This window comes from Leuresthes tenuis, unplaced genomic scaffold (assembly GCF_036924035.1).
Source record: "Leuresthes tenuis unplaced genomic scaffold, fLeuTen1.0.hap1 SCAF_14, whole genome shotgun sequence".
Lineage (NCBI taxonomy): Eukaryota > Metazoa > Chordata > Actinopteri > Atheriniformes > Atherinopsidae > Leuresthes > Leuresthes tenuis.
The window spans coordinates 17,267,722-17,283,381 of record NW_027325368.1 but is presented as its reverse complement, the minus strand read 5'-3'; the positions used below and the strand labels follow the sequence as shown (position 1 = coordinate 17,283,381).

The 15,660-nt window shown below is 45.8% G+C and overlaps 2 protein-coding genes across 2 annotated transcripts in view; one reads left to right on the top strand and one right to left on the bottom strand.

Moving 5' to 3' along the window:
• LOC140269490 (protein unc-13 homolog A-like) overlaps positions 1–5,577 on the top strand; it is a 30,733-nt gene extending 25,156 nt beyond the window's left edge. The window contains exons 38-42 of the mRNA XM_072364611.1: positions 923–1,070; positions 1,455–1,511; positions 1,848–1,934; positions 2,028–2,184; positions 2,268–5,577. Coding sequence (XP_072220712.1) covers positions 923–1,070; positions 1,455–1,511; positions 1,848–1,934; positions 2,028–2,184; positions 2,268–2,556 — 738 coding nt within the window. The 3' untranslated portion in view covers positions 2,557–5,577. The remainder of the gene's footprint in view (positions 1–922; positions 1,071–1,454; positions 1,512–1,847; positions 1,935–2,027; positions 2,185–2,267) is intronic.
• Positions 5,578–6,403: 826 nt separating this feature from the next.
• On the bottom strand, positions 6,404–15,156 carry LOC140269489 (RNA-binding protein MEX3B). The gene is made up of 4 exons (XM_072364610.1): positions 14,646–15,156; positions 13,553–14,125; positions 11,480–11,718; positions 6,404–11,337 (listed from the first exon to the last, which is right to left on the bottom strand). Exons 2-4 carry the CDS (start codon positions 14,058–14,060, stop codon positions 10,120–10,122), a joined length of 1,965 nt encoding a protein of 654 aa, XP_072220711.1. The 5' UTR covers positions 14,061–14,125; positions 14,646–15,156; the 3' UTR covers positions 6,404–10,119.
• Between the last annotated feature and the right edge of the window lie 504 nt (positions 15,157–15,660).

Sequence of the window (15,660 nt, the reverse complement as noted above, 5' to 3'; positions counted from 1 at the left end):
CAGAAACAAACTTCTTCAACTGAGTTTCCTGATTTACAAACCAAGCGCTGGGTTTTCCTCTCCCGTTAGAAAAAACAAGAAGTGCTTTGTTGCTGTTGACAGGCATTATTTCTGCCTCATCTGAGCAAGCTCCTTCGCAGCTGGGGATGGGGAGGGTGGGGGGGATGGGGAGGGTGGGGGGGATGGGGAGGGTGGGGGGGACGGGGGCAGCGAGCGGCAGACTGGAGAGATGGATCTAATTTGCATACTCTAGAGATCACCCCTTATAAAACCCTAATCAAAAGCTTTCAAATAAAAAAGATCCGCTCCATAAATAAATGGATAAATAGATCAAATAATTGATATTTCATAAGTCTCTTTAACTTCTACCAACTTCTTTTACCCAACCGTGAATATAAATTAATAGTTTCTTGTTTCAAGTCGAAGCCAATGCAACACAATCAGAACACACCAGATGAACATCGGCCGCTGTCATTGGTTAATGTCATCCCATTTGGGTCGATTGCATTCAACACGCAGAACATATCAGCCGATGCAGATGTTAGACTGATGTATTAGGGTAAACATATTAACTGCACATTATATTGAACATTAAAACAGCCACGGACTACAGTTTGAAATGTGAAGTTAATAAAGATGTTTATTACCAGAAGGCTCAGCACTCCATATTCCAGAGGTTATGTTTAAATTTACACCATGAGAATCAGGTTGTTGATGTATTATTGACGGTTATTTTATGTACTGCCTTTTGTTGCATACAGCTGGAATCACCAGGCTGGTTCATATTTTTACAGATTTAAAATGGTTTAAAATACTAGAGAAGCTATCGGGCGTCATTGCTTGCAGGATGACGACCCCACGGTAAACTACATGTTTGTCGCCCAGAGCTCAATATGTGTGTCGTGTCACATCTGCTGCGCAGCAATACTTCCATGCGGGCGGCGTTGGCCTGAAGAAGACGTTCCTGGAGAAGAGTCCAGACCTGCAGTCTCTGCGCTACGCCTTGTCTCTGTACACGCAGGCCACAGACAAGCTGATCAGGAAGTTTGTCCTCTCACAAAATGCTCAGGGTACGACCACAGACAGCACACTCGTGCGCATGTTTATACCGTAACAAAGTAGGTTCTAGCAGCTTCACACAAAGAAAGTTCTCTTGTATGTTTTTTCATGTAACTTGACAAGTGGAACTGAATGGAATAACCTGCTTACAGTGTTGTATGAGCAAATATTTTGATGAATGCTTCAGTAGCAGTACTATAGATTACACTGTTTGCTTTTTCTGGTTTTGATTACACAAAAGTCGACTGATGGGTTTTAGCCTGTGTTCTGATTCATCTCTCTCAAGGATGCTATAATTGTTCAGGTGTGATCCATCAGCAAGGTCTACTTCAGTGATCTGCTTTATTAGGAGCTCTTTTTTTTTTTTTTTAACATTCTCTTCTGTTTGCCCTCAGTCCACGGAGGAAAGGGGGTCAGGTACACAGCTAATGAAGACACCCCACCAGAGAAAGGTACGTGTCCTTCAAGGGAACCCACTACACCCGAGCAATGCAAAACTGTCCCCAACGGATAGAATTGTTTATGGAATATTTCACATACTTTTATTGTTTGAGCTCAGAGAGAATGACTGTAGACCAACTGAGAGACTGAATGTAAACACAGCAGGGACTAAAGATCAGGATGAGGGTAGAATGTGAAAGAGCTTGTACACACATGGTGTGATGGAATGCATTAAATCCTCTGGAAACCTTTTATTGCGTCTTTCAGATCAAGTCCTTTTTTCTTTTCTTGAACATCTGTAGTGTCTATGATAAATATAGTGCTGGTAACTGAGCGTGTTTTTCCAGCATCTGGAGTGGACGCAGTTGGCGAGGTGATCATGAACGTGGACATTTTACCCCAACCAAACGGAGAGCACAAGATCAGCGTCAAAGGTAAGAGCACAGTGCAGACTGGGTCAAGGTATCTTCTTCTTTATCCTCCAGCTTCCTTCTTTGCTCACTTGTTTTTCTTTTTTTCTCCTCCAGTCGTGGCTGCCAATGACCTGAAATGGAAAGCACAGGGATTCAGGCCTTTTGTGGAAGTCTACATTATCGGCCCTCACCTCAGCGACAAGAAGAGGAAATTTGCCACCAAATCCAAGAACAACGCCTGGTCTCCAAAGTTCAGCGAGAGCTTCCAGTAGTGAGTATCGATCTAACTGGATCATCTTAGATATCATGTCAGCCGTGAGCCAGGAGCACCGATGCAATTTTGTCTTGTTTCAGCTCGCTGGGAACCGAGGTGGGACCAGAGAGCTACGAGCTGCAGGTATGTGTGAAGGACTACTGCTTCGCCAGGGAGGACCGCACCGTGGGCATGGCTGTGCTGCAGGTGAAGGACATGGCCAGCAAAGGCAGCGTCACCTGCTGGCTGCCGCTGGGCAGGCGAGTCCACATGGACGAGACGGGCCTGACGGTGCTGCGGATCCTCTCTCAGCGCAATAACGACGACGTGGCCAAAGAGTTCGTCAAGCTCAAGTCAGACCAGCGATCGGCTGAAGAGGGCCGCAGCTGAGGAGGGCCAAACACGTGTGCACAAAAACAGCAGAGACATACCGGATTGACATAGTGTTATGCACACATACCACTCACGCCTACATAGACAACCCCGTGCAATATACAAGCACACACTTCAAAAAAAAAAAAAAAAAGGCTCTATTGTACATAAATCTGCATACATTATGCAACATTTACATTTACAGCAATGTTATCAATGCAAACATGGGGAATATGTTTCTAAAAAGGTTTGATTTCATTTTGATTTTTTTCTGCAGCTGCCGCACTCAGGGTAACCCTCTGATTGGCAAGCAGTTGTCAGTCGCTCACTCACTCTTTCCTGTGACACATCACTCCTTTTATATGCTGTATATTTAGTTGTAACGTAAACGCACCACAGAACAACAAAACCATGTGAATAGTTTGAGAATGACCACTTTGCACTTTTGCTTCTCAGCATCTTCAGGAGAGCAGTCCTCGCCTCGCCGTGCTCTGTCTGTCTGTCCTTCTGTTCGCTCGCCTGACTGACTGCGTGTCGTTCTTCAGTGCGTCCCCAGCCTTGTCGTTTTGCTCAGCGTAGTCTTCCCACGGTGCGGCGTTTTAAGTCGGAGCTCAGACGCAGATCCGAGTTCGGCTTCGTTTTTGCCCAGAAACCCAAAAGAGACCATCGATCAGTGTGAAGGGGTAACATCACTGCTAGTCTGTGCTGTAATGTACTAACGTCCTGCATGTTGACCCCAGGAACACTGTGATTCTCTTTGCTGTAGCCATGGCAACCCTTCCCACATAAAAGATGGGTACCTCCAGTATTTTATCTGTGTGAGCATGGTGCAAATAATCCTGCGACAATACGGTTTTACTAACCGTCCTCATGAAAGAGAGGACACGCTGTCCGTGGAGCAGTTAAAGCCCCAAATCCCACGTGTTGATGGAAGCAAAAGTTGTGGTCTCAATGCGCATTTTCAAAATACTTCATACCGCATCAAACGGAGCAATACCCCACCGTCTCACACCCCCTAGTATGCACATTAACTCCAAAAAGGGCTACAGGATCAGTGGGCCGGGATGTCACTTCACGCACTGACACATGTGCTGGTGTTGAACTGACCGCAGCGCCCCTGTGTGCGCCTGCGCTGCCATAGAAACACAGCTACTTAAGGCAATAGTGGTTTGTTTGTGTGTTCGCTGAACCTTGTGGACAAACCCTCTGAGAACGCTGTTGTGTCTTCTGTTATTGTGTACATGCATGTGTGTGTGTGTGTGTGTGTGTGTGTAGGCTGATGGTCACAACTGAAAATTGGGCTCTGAGATTGCGAGCAACACTCACCCCCCCCAAAATGTATGCACCGTTGATATTTAAAACTACAGAAGCACCAAGTGCACCGTCCAGATCCAAAGAAATGGGAAGTTCTGATTAGGTTTTTAGATATTTTGTTTCTGGACTCATACGTTCCCATTCCTGCTGGAAGTGTGTCATCCTTTGTTTGCCTAAGAGAAGGGAGGTGTTTTGAATGCCTTTAGTAGGACCAAATTTGCAAGAACAGCAGTTCTTTTTCTTTCTTTTTTTCCAAAGAATGAAGCCATCAAAGTCGCCGCCAAGCATTTCTGATGTTTAAGTATTACTTTCCGTCACGTGGGTCGATGGACCCGTTTACCGTTCCCTGCAATAAGGTGAGCAGACACTCACGGCCATAGTCTGACTCGTCTTGTCGTCTCTTCGTTTGTCAGTGACTGAATGCCGCAGGAAGCCACCCCACGTGGGCCTGTCATCTGTTTTCTTTATTTACCGCTGCTGAAAGCTAGAAAAGAAAAGAACTCTGAATGTTATTTACACTCAGCAAAGCCTTCTCTCTCTCATCAGCAGGATTGTTGACTCTTAAAACCACGGCTAGCTTCGAGAAACCCACTCAGGCCTTTGATCTAGGCCACCAGATTTCATTTGAGTCATAGAAACGCATGAATCCTGCTCAGTTGTTGTGTGAACTTCCCTGGTTGCCGAGTCTTTGGCAACATTTAAAGGGGAACTCCACTGATTTTACGAGTCCGTTTGCTGATGAGCACAAGGGGAAAACTCTCAGACAGATTCCCCTGCAGCTGTGTTAACTGTCATGAATGTTTTTTATGTGAAATCACTTAGTGGCTGCAAATGTGACCATTAAAAATGGTCTAATTTAAAAAAATAAATAAAAATGAGACAGTTTGAAGGTACACAAATGAAATTATTGGGTCCTGCTTACAAACACTCGCATAAATCAGATGTAAGTCATATCGCCCTGTGGGTAATGATGAATTCAGAAAGGAAAAAAAGACAGACTCTCTGTTTCATCAGCCTCAATCTTTATTTGGACCAGTCTCGTGAGTTTGACAGTGTTACAAAAGTGTGGTGATAAATTGGTGGAGTGCTCCTTTAAAAGTCCCCCGTTTTCATGCGTAATCCCAGGGCTCAAGACCAAACTTCACACGTCAGGTTGTAGCTGAAAAAGCAATGAGAAATAATCGATTGTGCAGTTTGGGGCTCGTTGGCTGCCCGCTAAATGAGTGTGTGTGTGTGTGTGTGCGCGCGCATATACGCACTGACCACACACACCTACAAACCAACCGCTGCTCAAGCACAAAAAGGGCACATGGAAGATGACACGCACGCATGCACACCGACACAACTCCGTGGAGACCAATGATGCCCACCCTGTGAATAGAATAAACTACAATTGCATGATGGGAAACTTAATTGTGCCAGCACGTGTCTCTTTGATGTTACTTGACTTTTTATTTGACTTGTTTTTACTTTCCAAAGCTAATCTAATAACTCATCGGTGTGTTTCTGTTTTTCCAAAAAAGAAAAAAAAAAACCCAAAACATCTGTAACCAATATGAATGTAGTGTGAACACAGAACTCGCATGAGAGAATTATTTTCTACTGAGGATGTTTGTAATTTGTTTCTTATCATTATTGATTGTTCTTTAATGAGGACGAAGTGGAGCTGGAATGCAGCCTGATTGTGATCTGCTTCCTATTAAAAGGACTTTTGTGTCACAACCTCCACGTCTTAATGTGCTTTTGTGCTGTAATTTAAGGTCAAACGAGAAATGTGTACCACATCTAATGTAAAATCATTATGGCAGCAAGTTAGGAAATATATCAGTTGTTCACCTTTCCCCAAAATAAGTGGGATTACTCAACTCATTCAGCAGCTGGCACGCTCTCAGACGGAGACAGCAGGGTGTAACTGACACAAACCTTCAGTTGGAAGCGGCTTCCACCTCAGTGAGTGCTCAAAGTCTGTTCTCTCTGTGACCTCTGACCTCTGACTGGAGGGGGAGGGGAACACATGTTTGCATTACACAAGCTGTAAGAGGGAGCGAGAGTTTAAAAAAAAAAAAAGTGGTATTTCAAGGCATTTTCTGTAAGACGAGTACTTTAAAGGGCAGTGTGTCGACGTTCTGATGTTAGTCTGGTTTCTTCTGAATGAGTCGCAGGAATTGGGAGTTGATCCTCCTCCTGATTAGGGTTTTATTTTATTTCTTCAACTTTTTGTCCATTACACGCGATTTCCCTCAATCCTCCCATCGATGCTTTACTTAAAACCCTCACGTCACCGGTATTTGTGATGAAGTATCACATATTCAGTCGAGGTTTAAGCTTTGAAATTGTTTGAGCTGAGCCTGTTGCTTAATTCTTAATGCAGAAGTGTCCCAGAGCTCCGGCGTCGTGCTAAAGGAGTAACTTCATCTTGTGCTCTTAGCTGTCTGAAGAGCAGATTTCACATCGCAGCCTCATTCAGGCTTTGTTCAGCGGTTCTGCTGCCACCACACGGCCTCGAGTTCGGTGCACATTCCAATAAAGACACGGTGGGGGGGACACAGGCTCATATTTTTTACCGTAAAAAAATGAAACCAAAAAACAAGACTTTATTAAAGAAGCATAAAAAATAAAACTCTTGATACATTTCTCATAACCGCCAAGTCAGCTCAAATCATACGATTATACAATTTCTGCGGCTCGCGGTTAAAAGGTCCATAAACTTTCAAATAAAATATATTTCAATTTTAAAATTTCTTCAATAATTTTTCTCATTTTGTTATAAATTGCCTATATGTAGTACACAGGAAATAAGGAAAATAAAAAAATGGAAAAAATAAAAATAAATTTGAAGTAATAAAAAGGGTCACATTATTGTCTGGGATATTTAGGTAAGCAAATAAATCGTAAAAAATAAAACATGTAAAAAGTTGTTTTTTTTCTTCGTTTTTTTTGTCTTTTTTTTTTTTTGTCTTTTTCTTCACCTTAAAAATTATTAGCTAATGCCAGGTGGCTTGAAGACATGCAGATGGTTAACTTACAAATAATGATACATGTTCTTTAGAAACTACACTTATCTTCAATTAAGTCATTTCGCTTCAGAAAACAAGATCCTGTTGATTGTATCCAGGTATATACACACACAGGTTAGGCCCGAAGCCTAGTTTGCTGACGTTTTACATTTTGGTTCTGCATACAAAGAGAATTAAAGCAAAAATAGGAGAGCGGAGGCTTGAGGGGAGTCCGTCACCCCTTACTGGCGTGGCTCTCTTAGCATCCCCCCTCTAATCACAAAAAAAGGTCAGAGGTCACTGACTAGCATGCCTCAGGAAACCCTGTTTTCAAACCTTTAAAAAAAAGGAATTGGTTGGGGGGGTACAATTGGCTAAAAAAAAATAAAATAAAATCAAAAAAATCAAAATTAAAAATGAGTAAATCTGTACCTTTAACATTTAAAAACTACTGTACATTAACCCTAACATTATCTCGTTGGCCAGAAACATCCTGGGGCAACGCCAGGAATTACATGAAACCCATCTGGCAAATACAACAAAAGTTATTCTTTAAACACATAAACTTGGACAGTTTTAAGAAGGGCTTTTAAAAAAGAGGCCTCGGCAGACTCGCACAAACAGTCGGCACAGATCTGTCCATTCAGACACATTCGCAGCCCCCTGCGCCTGTTCCGAGGGCGAAGAAAAAGACGCGAAAAAGCAACAAAACCCAACGGGAAGCAGCGGGGGGGGCGTTGCCAGTTTCAACACAGCGGTCCCACAGGAGGAGAGAGGGGGGTGGGGGCAACAAGAATGAGAACAGGGCCTATAGTGCACCGGAGATGTTAGTCTGAGAACTGAATGGCCTCCCACTAACGACCGAGTTTGTTCATCTCTATGATTCAGTAGGGAGTTGCACCAAAAGCACCAAAAGACACGTCTTTACAAAGACTACATGTTCAAGCTCCCGGGCAGGCTGTTCTGATGGCGGCGGGTGCGAGCTACAGTGGAGCGAACAAACAGTCAAAAAACAGCAAATATGTTGGACGTTATCCTAACCGGAGCACCAAAACACAACAGCAGCCGTTGGATCCTGTACTCGTATAGAGCTGCCCTTCATTCCATTATATCAAACCCCCGCAGCCCGTCACGGCGCCCAGGGAGGCCGACACCGACCGGCGTGGCCCTGCGCACCGACAGGATCCGTACGCGAGGACTGTGTTGGGACTACTGGAAAAAATAAAGAAGCAAAACATTCTGCAGCTGATGGGATTGGAACACAAAGAGTGTCTGGAAGCCCTGGATGACCTAGCTACTAGCTGCCATAAAGGATAAGTTGATTCTTCCTACTGTGAGCCTGAAAATGTGATTATGCGTCTGTGCAGTCAGAGGAAGCCCTTGAGAATTAGGTGTGTCGTTTGAATTCAGTTGTCATGGCTTGTCTCATTCTATGAGCGGATTCCCACGCGTGTTCCAAAGGGCCGCCAACGGCAACCGGCACACCAACGTCGCCCAAATCACGGCGTATTAACACTATATGAGGCAGTTACTGCAAACTCACGCTGAACTTTTCTTTTAAAAAAAAACAAACAAAAAAACAAAACCACAAACACAAAACAGGATGTACCTGCCTCACTGGAGTTACTCGATATTTCTATGAAACACGGGACAAAATCTCAAACTACGAACCATGTAGCTCACTACGTTTTTGTCAAGAGTTCGGGCCTATATGGGTACAACAGTGTGTCATCTGAGAGTGCCAAACAGCTTTGCTGTGAGAGAGGGGTGGAAGACCAAAACCTAACAAAACAACTGGTTTTTTTTTTGTTTTTTTCTTCCTTTTTTAAAAAAAAAACAGGGGTCTGGGATACAGTGCGTGGGGGATGGGGAGGTCGAGGGAGGGGGTTTCAATTGAGACCCCTTTTTATTGTTCTACGTGGGAGGAGCAGTCTTTTCTCCTTAATCGTATTTCACAAAACATTCTCGTGTGACATCAGAAAAGCCCTATCTCATCCTAGAGTTCAAAATATGCCCGTTAGCCACACACTAGACAGTCGAGAGTCATAAACTAGAAGAAAACACTAAATACGAAGCTCTAAGTGTAACAGACACAGGATGTGAGAGGATAATGCTCTCGTGTGGATGGACCGGAGCGCTGCCTTCCTGCAAGACCGAGCGGAGGACAGAAAGCAGACCCTCTCGTGGTGATGACACACTGACTCTCTATGTGAACAACATTAGAAGTGGGCATTATTCTCTCACATACATGCTAACACACTCAAAAGAAGGAAAGAGATGTAAAGGGATTGTCAGGCAGCCCAAACAAACAAACTGACCACAGTCACGGTCCGTCAGCATCGCTTATGGTACGTTTCTCGACTTTTTTTTTTAAAAAGGATACTCAATGAGAATCAATGCAACAGCCACATCTGAAATGTGGAGGAGACTCGTCCAAATTCATCGACCAACGCGTTACTGGATTGAATCAAGAATAGAGATGTCTATTATTAGCATTCATTTGGCTTATTTACTGATGGCTAAAATTTGTGTGGCAACAAGAAACAGGAATTTATCCTTAACAGGTCCCTCGGGTGTAGTGTTCAGCCAGGTGCCTGACAACGTGTCGACCTTTTAGAAGAAAAAGTTTAAGAAAAAAAAAAAAAAATCTAACAAAAGAGGAACCTTTCCGCTTCATGTCACAAAAAAATAGCATGAGTGATTGCGGAGGAGAGAGGGAGTCGGTGGAACGGGTCGAGAACATTAAAATTAGGAGTAGAAAAGTGCAGGCCTCGTTGACAGCTTCATCAAAAAATATCTGTTAAGTACAAAAGTGTCAAAAGGAAAGGCTGTGAGAGAGAAAGCAGGCAGAAATCTGAAGAAGCCAGGATGGAGACATGTGGAGACGGACCGGCAGCCAGCAGAGCGGGCTGCTGCAGGTCGAAATGAAGGCCTGAAGAGAGATAAGACACTAGTTTCTTTCCATAAGTTCACAAACAAGAGACTGTCCGAGCCCCGACTGCCTGCTGACCAGTTTCAATTCAGAAAATAAGTCATTGTCACTGTATTATTATTATTATTATTATTAATCTTGACAGTATCAGCAATATATCAACATCCGTATAGTATCATCATCTCTATTAATGCATTTATTATGGTCCATCATCTGCGTGTGAAGGTTATTAGTGTGAATCCTTCCATCGGCTCCATCACAGCTGGTGCCCCACTCCAAAATCCTTCCTGACCCCCCACCCCTCATATTTAAGCCCCCCCCACACAAATGCCCAGGGCATTAGGAGAAGATGCGGATGCACTGTGTGGTAGGAGTGTGACAGACGGGGCATTCTGGTTCAGCTGACTGGCATATTTGCCCAGCGCACTCCATGCAGAACAGGTTGTGGCCGCAAGGCACCAGGGCTGCTGTCACCTCGCTCTCGAAACACACAAAGCAGTCCCTGTTGACCCCAGGGCTAACGCCAACCAGACTCGCCACCCCGGGGCCGGAGCCGCCTTTCAGACGGCTCAGCATCCCAGAGCTGAGGGCCACGCCGCTGCTGCCTCCCTCGGAGTCAGTGGGCGAGCCACCGGGCAGGGAGGAGGCCGAGCAGGAGGAGTAGCCTGTAGACGAGCCGCCGGAGCTGGAGCTCGACGCTCCGGAGAAGGAGCCGCCTCCTGTACTGCCAGACTGTAGCCAAGAGAGAGTGCTGAGAGGGTCGCTCTGGGCACGGCGGGCCAACGGGTGATCCAGCGGGCCTACACCCGTGTCCTGAGGCAGAGTCGGAGACAATCGTGGAGTCACGGCGCCGCCACTGAGGCCGCTGCTGTTGCGACGTAGAGGCTGCTGCTGGGAGGAACTAGCTGTCTTATTTCCTGCTCCGCCATTGACAAAAGGTGCCCAGATGTTGGAAGCACTGAACTCAAAGCCCAGTTCGTCTGAGGGAGGCAATCCTGGAGTGGAGTCACCCCCAAATGTGAATCCACCTCCAGCGCTGCTGGAGCCTGTGCTGAAAGGGCTGGTGGGGCTACCTCCCTCAGTGGCCTTTCGGGTGGTGTTGAAGCTGTCTGAGCTTATCCCGCCGTTGTGCGTGTGATAGGCGACCGAGGAGGATATCTTCCGGCTGGAGGAGTGGTGCATGGACATGGGAAGAGAAGGTGGTGGGGAGGGTGGAGGAGGAGGCGGGGCTGAATGGTGGCCTGTCGCCCTGGACCACAAAGATGCTCCCAGTCCAGCACTCAATGAGCCGAGACCTTCAAGACTGACATCAGTGCCGTTTGTGTGGAAGTCATTGTCTCCCTGCAGGTCTACAAAGGTTCCAGTTCGCAGAGTGATGTGAGTCTCAATCTCTTCTCTCGCTCGGTCCACGTTTTCCGGCATCCCGGTCACCTCGAACACCGGGTCTTTCTCTCGGCTGGGCGTCACGATGTAGGTGTGGGTCTGCTGCTGGATGCGCTTAATTGTTGCTCCTTTTGGTCCAACAACTAAACCAACGACTCTGTAGGGAACTCTGACCTGGATCAACGAGAAGGAACAACTCTTCAGCCAAGTTCGTGCTTCTCATAAGACGTTTAAGTTGACAAATGTTCAGCTTTTTCTTTGTTATTTTGTAGAGTACAACTAAAAACACAACGTTTCCTAGCCTAGATTGTGGTACCTGTATGGTGGTCTGCCCGGGTAGGTGAGGAGGGCCAGGGAGCGAGCCGCCTCCTCCTCCTCCAGCTTTGCAGCGGGATGCCCGGATCATGGAGAAATGCTCCGCTGCAGATACAATTTCGCGCTTGGCCATCTCCACATCTTCCCTGCGCCCCGTTACGATGAAAACAGGATCCTCTCCTCTGACTGGAGTCTTTATGTAGGTGTTAGTTTTAGCACGCAGGGCCTTAATCTTGCAGCCTGAAAGGTTTAGAAGCAGTCTGTTAAAAATCAGCCAAAAAGTACATGCGTTTTATTTGATAAAAAAAAAAAAAAAAAAAGTATGACACGTCAATGAAGCCTGTTGTATGAGTCACAAAGGGAAAAAAGTCCCTTTTTCTGCTAAATTCTGTGTTTCTATACAGTTACTGGTGTCTCTTAGTTTTCAAACATGCATGACAATTATTACATAATTGCTTTTATTGTAGATATGATCCTTTTGCAGAATCACTTCAGTCATGGCCATAACACTTGTACAAAAATAGGCTGGAGGAACTAAAACAAATGTCGATGTTTTCTTCTGCTGTGGTTTAATGGCACTGGCTGTTTATTTCAAGGCACTTAACTTCTACTTAAACCGCTTCTGTTTGATTAGCATCTATTGAGATTCATGTTGTGGATATAGTCCAAAAGCTAAACACCACGGCACAGCTGTGGGCACGTTCTTCTTTTGAGCCAAATGAAAGTGGAGATCCCAGCAACATGAAGGAGGTGGCCCTACATCAATAACATCATACTAACAGTAGCATAAAATGAGGACCAAAGTTAGACACAGAAAGACAGTACAGTTACAGGCGAGATAAAATTCCATGCATTCAGCTGCCCTCAGTAACATTAAAACAAGTGGACAAATAATCAGAAACATAAAGAAATTGTTATAACAACATTAACTCTAACTACAATAGTTCTGCCAATACTGTATATAATTGTATAATACAGTACAGCAGGCATTTTCTGTCTAAGAAGGTGGATATCGAGGCCACCTCAGCACTGCCTTTTGTTTGCCAATGTGGTGTCTTCTTTTAATGGGATCTGTGACTACATCAACTCAACACATCTGTGGGACAACACGGCAGAAGGTACGCCGGCTATTCGAGTGTTTAAACACGAAGCCTGTGTCATCTTATGTCGCCCCTCCAGCATCCGCGCCGTACTGTGTCTTTAAGTGAGAACGGTTCATTGTCGGCGACCAATAGGACCCACAGATCGTGATGTCATTGTGGGAAGCAGAAAGCATGGCTTTTTCAAACAAAGGGAACAATGCCGTAATGCCGCCGCGGCTGCGACGCCAAAAAACTGTGCCCCAAACAACAGAGCACCTCAAGAGTGTCTCGAAAAAGGCGAGGAAAAACCCAGGAGGAAATCGTAGATGTATAAAACGTGGCGGCTCGTACGTGAGCAGTAGCATCGGCAGACAGCGATGGGTGCAGGGCGTAACACCGCCCAGTCCCGTGTTTGTGCGCCTGCTGCCCCGTTTCTGCCTAAAATTTATTCCAAAAACCCGACAATAGAGCACCACAGACACATACATGTATCGGAGTAGCGACTTCTGCATTCATATCAACCGCTTTGGATCGGCGACGTGTCAACTGAACATATTTCGCTATATCTCCTTTGTTTGGTGCAGGCTTCTAGACATGTCCAGACTCCCGACAATCTGCCGCTTTGTCTGACCCTCTTCCACCCCTCCCCCTCAATCCTACTCATCATCCACCCCCACTCTCCCACTTTATGTCAGGGCATTGTCTAAATACTGATAAATATGGGCACGTAAAAACAGGAGGTGAGGCGGTTTTTTTATTTATTTTTTTTTTATACCGAGTATCCGCATTATGCTGCCATGAAAGACCCAAACTGAGAGTGCAGTCCAACCAGAGCACTAAGCCCAGACAGTTAAAGTTCAGAAACCCTCCCCTCATCAGGCAGCCACCCAAACAAAGAACGACCAAGCTGCATGCTACCCAAACAAGCTCTGCACAAACATAAACACCGAGAATAATCATTCTGATCAGCGTCACACACACACAGCACTTACCTTGTCTCCCTACTATTTCAGCCACATGTTCGGAGCTGGGGACAGGTACACATTCAGTCATGTTGACGCTTCTTTTCCTGTTGGAGAGGACGGAGCTTTGTTCCCCGTGGAGCATGGCATGTGAGCCGGCCATGTGGTACCCGCTAGAACCGTAGTACTCCGGGGATGGAGAGCAGGACGTCGGTGAGTCCCGGGACCCACTGGGGTGTTCCATCATCTGTAGATCCATGTAGCCCCCTCCACCTACACCATTACAGCTCTCAGAGCCCGGTCCCTGGTTCCCATCCAGAGTGTCGACAAGCCCGCTGCCTCCACTACCTCCGCCCCCACAATCCACCTTCTCCATGGCCATGAGTGACAGCTGGTCCAGGGCAAAGCGGAGCACCTCTTGGTGGTCCTCGTCCCGGGACTCCTGATCCGTCTCCCGGGGCAGACCGACGCCGTTGTGCTGGCTGCTGATCACCACGTCGTGGTCCATAATCTCGGGGTGGAATAAAGGGCTAGGCATAGTTTCTCCGTGGATCTCACATCAGATCACGGATGCCTGTTTATTGGGAGTGAGCTCACCCTCAGCTGAAAGAAAATAAGGAAAACAACAAAAACAAACTGTTGGTTTTTAATCAATAAAACGTACACAAATTAAGTAGAGATCAGCAATAGGGAGCACTCATCAACAACAGCATGCATCATGATGTTGATTTGAGCGCCTTGCTTTGTCTGTTGTTGCTTCTTGTCTGACAACTGGACCCATCCAGGAGGCTGATTGTTTTGTCTGTCCCAACACAGCTGAATAAAGTATTTCCCTACGCTGATAAAACAAAGATTTGTTGCGCCAACTTCAGTCAACTGCATACTTGTGAATCGAAATTAAAATGTAAATAAAAGAGGGAATGAATGCTGTTGTTGGCTTCAACAAGAAAGCTAGCAGGCTAGCTCCACATAGTCGGCACTCAGTCACGTTGTCGACCCCTTTGTTTGGGAGCACCGCGGCTAGCTGGTAAGCTCTACTCTGACAGTCGAACTTGTGCTCATTTTCAAATACACCCGTGTTGTTTTTTAAAATTAAACGCACCCGGAAACCTCGCAAACTTACTTTATCTCGCCTTTAAGGTCCTCTCTTTGCCTGTCGTCCAGCTCTTGAGGGAAAGACGTGAAGCAGCAAGGAGGAGGAGGAGGAGACCAATGCTGTGCGGTGCAGCGCTAAGAGCTAGCGCGCTAGCCACCTAGCAAGCTAAATGGGGGCGTTGGAGAAAAAACGTTAAAAATCGAAAATAGGGCACTGTTGTTTTTTCTCCTCGTTGAGAGTCAAAGCATACTCCTAGGACGTTTGCTGAGTCTTCATTCTCCGTATCGTCAACGAGACCGTAGCTGAAATCCAAAGCTGGGAGTTCCCTTTTAGTTATAAAAACAGTGATTCTCGGCTCTCTGCTGCTGCCTGACCCCGGTCGGTCCGCCGTCTTTGTCTAGCCAGGCGCACGCCGCTCCGTCTCCCGCACACGGCACTGACGTCATCCGCGACACAACAATGGGTTCAAAGGCCACATGGAGCAAGCGGACAGCATCAACGCTCAATTACAACTCACGTCCGTTGTGTCTGCCAGTCTTCACGGCACTATTTTGATTTTTCAACGAAACTGATGCTTTTAGCATCCCCTTTAACCAACAGATTCATGTAAAGAAAAGAAAAAAAATGTGGTCATAATTGGGTGTGTTCATCATGGCTACCCAATGAGGTGTTTGGGGTGGTCCAACATCACCTCAGAGTGATGCCCAAACACTCTGTGTCACTGCATTGGCTTTCTAGGCTATTTGATGATGACAACCAAGGGTCACAGCGGACCTTTACACCATTCAACATGCACAGGAATAAAGGATTTGCACGTTTAAAAAGTGCATTTGAAAACAATGTTCACAAGCTCATAAACACACCTCGTGAAATTATTTATTTATGCACCAAATCCGATCCTTTTGCCCCCCAAACAGTGTCCTTAGAAGACCCCAGATAAGGGGGAGTCAGACGTAAATACGCCCTCCCCCCTTACCAAATCAGATTTGGTTCATGAATCAGTTCCAGTAAGGACTTTCAGAGCCTTGGTGTTATCATGCAC